The 3,952-nt window shown below is 36.0% G+C and overlaps 1 protein-coding gene across 1 annotated transcript; it reads left to right on the top strand.

Annotated features, from left to right (window-relative positions):
* The first annotated feature begins 410 nt into the window (after positions 1-410).
* Positions 411-1,349, top strand: LOC126891302 (general transcription factor II-I repeat domain-containing protein 2-like). Its single transcript, XM_050660481.1, has one exon. It carries the CDS (start codon positions 411-413, stop codon positions 1,347-1,349), a length of 939 nt encoding a protein of 312 aa, XP_050516438.1.
* The last annotated feature ends 2,603 nt before the right edge of the window (positions 1,350-3,952 follow it).

The raw sequence follows: 3,952 nt of genomic DNA, 5'->3' as shown, positions 1-3,952 counted from the left end.
TACTTTCTGTGTTATTGGTTAAGAAACTCTGCTATTGAATAATATGGTCTTTCAGATAAATAGGCTTTAGTCATTTTACGGAACTTGGGGAAAGATGTTGCAGATTTAAGTTGTAGAGGGAGATGGTTGTAAAGTTTTTTTGCAGAATATAATATAGATTTCTTTACTAACTCACTGGACGGGATCGGTAAATAGATGTTAAAGGTAGAATTTCTGGTGGAATAGTCATGTCTAGGTCTTGCTGGAAAGACATGTAGATGTTTACGAATTAAGCAAACATTTTCTAAAATATATAAAGAAGATAGTGTTAGAATCCTGTGATCTATGAAGTAGCTTCTGCAATGTGTTGTTCTTCATCAGATTGGGCAGCCGTACCAGGACCCCAAAAAGGGAGACCATATCCAAGTAAAATGTGGTCGAATATAACCACCCAGCATGTCGAAGATCTGAAATTGGCTTCGTCTTTATCAATAGCAGTTGACGAGTCTTGTGACATAAATGATACAGCACAAGTTTCACTTTTTGTAAGATTTATAGCTCATTCGGGACCGAAAGAAGAACTTTTAGGATTATTGCCACTCAAAGGTCAGACGCGTGGAGAAGATATCACAAATGCTGTGATTGACTGTATGGATAAACATAACATTCCCCTGAATAAAATTGTGTCTATTTCAACAGATGGAGAGAAAAGTATGACCGGTGTAAGAAAAGGGTTTGTTGCTATTTTGAGAGAAAAAATTAACCACGAGATACTTTTTTACCATTGTATCATTTGTGCGCAAACATTTCCGGATAAAATTTGTAAAGTTATGGAATTGGCGATTACCAATATTAACTCCATTTTGGCGAAAGCTCTTAATCATCGACAATTCAAAGAATTTTTAGTTGAAATGGAAAGTGAGTACGCTGATCTTTTGCTTCATAACAAGGTACGTTGGTTATCAAGAGGGAACGTTTTAAAACGTTTTGCGTCCCTATTTCCGGAAATTAAAGCATATCTCCTTGAGAAGGGCGTTCACTATCCAGAACTAACAGACGATCGCTGGATCCAAAACTTCTATTTCATGGTAGACGTTACGTCTCACCTAAATCAGCTTAATCGTAAACTACAAGGGAAAGGAAACTTAATTTTTTCGATGTTAGAAGAAGTTATAACATTTGAAAACAAATTATCCACTTTTGCTCAGGATTTTGAAAGAGAAACTTTGTTTCACTTTCCGAGCCTGCTGAACTATCGCCAAGAAAATAATTCCTCTGTTGATAAGCACCATTTTAAAACCATAATTTTAAATATGAGGGAAGCATTTCTCAGTAGGTTTCAGGAATTTAAAAACAGCAGAGCAACTTAAGCATTTGTTAAAAATCCACTTAATGCTACCATAACCGACTTAAACTTTTCTCTTAGTGCAGCAGATATCTGAAACAATTGTGCTTTTAATGATAGAAGTATATAATTTGGACCACATATACTGCACATATAAAGGTTCAAATTTAGATAGGAGGCCATCTGTCCAATAATAAATATTCAGAATTCATATTCGATATTGAACAGAATTATTTTATCACCCAGTAGACCGCACGAATTTATTTATTTTATATTCACGCACGTAGATTAATTAGTTTAGATACAAATTGGTCAATTATCAACAATATAATTTGGAAATGTCACGAAACTGCTGACAAAAGTAGAATTATTTACCTTAATTAGATATACAAATCACGGGGGACTAGCGTCACCTATGACCCAATTTAAGCTTCTATAAAACTAGGCTCTTGGGCCTAGAAAGAGAGTTCTCATTTAGTCTTCAGCTAATCGCGTATCAATTATCAGTTACAGTGTTCGGCGGTTCTCCCGGGATTGAAATATATCCTTGTGTTCGTCTATATCAATTAGTGTTGCCACGAGACGAGACGAGACGAGACTTTCACTTAGTCTCGTCTCGTCTCGTTAACTCGAGACGAGACTAAGTTAAAGTCTCGTCTCGACCTAATGCAGTCTCGTCTCGTCTCGTCTCGTCTCGTATGGTCTCGTCTAGTCTCGTCTAGTCTCGCCCAGTCTCGACTAATGATTTTTATTTCATTCCCACATTTCCACGTATGAAGTACAAATTGTCATATTCTCCGAAAACCCGCACAATCTGTTTCTATGCTTTATGGCGGAAGCACCCGCTAGAGACCGTCTTAAATTGCATCAATAATGCAAAGTATATTGTAAATTCTTCTCAACCTTCCTAATGCGACTGGCCTGTACTTGCAATTACTCACTGGTCTGGCCCTTTGGCGGTAGGTCATAAACCACACCAGCTTGCAGATGTTGCAGATGGGAATTTCCCAGGATAGTTTATGTTTCTGTTTCCTGTGTTTCGTCTACCTGATAATTCGATGACTAACCGCATGGGTCCTTCTCTCTTAGCTACTTCTTATCTTTTGGGTTCAAGTCTCAGTCTGTTTTTAGCTCTTGCAATCGCAACAATTTTTCAATCAGCGAATGCGAGTGCGAATACGTCGAATACGCGTGTTACATATTGATTGTAAGCATTTTTAATGTGTTTTACAACTACGGTATATATATTGTATTGTGTAGAGTGAATTACAACAATGAAACGAAGTGCCAGGATTGAATCAACCACTGTAAAACGTGCAAAACCACTAGTTGGAGACGAAGCTGCAGACGAGATTCTCGAAGAACAAGATCCATATTGTGCTAGTGATGACAGTGACAAAGACAAAGATTTTGTCCCAGAGGAATGTGAAACCACGAGCATGTCGTCCAGTTCTCAGTCATCAGTTTTTCCGGAAGATGAATCTTACTCCAGTGCTTCTACATCACGTGTTAATGCCAACTCGCAATCAGAAAAATTTAAAAATCTCTTCGCCTATTTGCACAACAATTTGAACCAAAAATATGCAGAGTGTAAATTATGTAAACTGCAGGGCAAAAATGTTCAGTTAAAAATGAAACAATCAAACACGAGTGGATTAAAGAAGCATTTACGAGCTCGACACAAGAAGGAATTTTCTCAACTATATCCTGCCGACAACACACATGGAAGAGGCATAAATGCAGCAGCATCGACATCGGCTATCAAACAGCAAACAATCTCCAATATGTTTCGGAGTTCTCAGCATCAGGTAAGCCAATGTTGCCTTTCTTTTTTTTTTCGTATCCTTACTATTTGATTTTCTAATTAACGGTAACTAGTCACGGCCTCATCGTCTCTGCATAAAAATTCAAAAATTATTAAAAATACATAATATCAATTGCCACGTAAGTCTGTAAATTCAAAAAGTCAACAAATTTTATTATTTTATTTTACGTTTATCGATTATTCAGAATGTTCGGTTTAGGCACTTGGCAACTTCGTTATTTTAAAAAGAACACCATGTACTTACATATATTGGGTAATTCCGGGGGAGATGACCACATTTTCAAAAGTGCCAATATTTTCTTTAATACGCTTAATTAATTAAGTTATAAAATAGCAAACTACGCAAACTTTATTGCACATTTCATAAACAAAATCAGAATTCTAAAAAACAACACATAGTATTCAATAAAAAAACATAAACAAAACGTTCTAATGGTCCAACTAACCCAACCGTTAAGGGTTACATGAACCACCATATACGGTCTAGTTGGACCACCTAGGGTGAGACGGACCCCAAACAGTTTTTGGTAAAACAGGGTAGACACTTTTTTCTCAAAATAATTTTCCCTGACTTTTCCAGACTCTCTCTTCCAGACGATTTTTCAACTTTTCCCTGACTCAATGATAATATTTTTACAAGGGTTGGCAAATATAATGATATTTATATAAACATCGATATAACATTATACATACTTAAAGAATATTTTTGATAAATATCTGACATTTTATATCCAAACTAATATGATTGTGTACGCAGTGTAACGTAACAAAAAAAATTCAAGAAATAAAGCAAATTTAAGACT

This window comes from Diabrotica virgifera, chromosome 9, assembly GCF_917563875.1.
Source record: "Diabrotica virgifera virgifera chromosome 9, PGI_DIABVI_V3a".
NCBI classification, from domain to species: domain Eukaryota; kingdom Metazoa; phylum Arthropoda; class Insecta; order Coleoptera; family Chrysomelidae; genus Diabrotica; species Diabrotica virgifera.
Note: the sequence above shows the minus strand (reverse complement) of the source record. Positions and strands in the feature narration are given on the sequence as shown.

What these genes read in the sequence shown, in the direction of transcription:
- LOC126891302 (XM_050660481.1), top strand. Translation starts at nt 411, where the DNA reads ATGTGGTCGAATATAACCACCCAGCATGTCGAAGATCTGAAATTGGCT.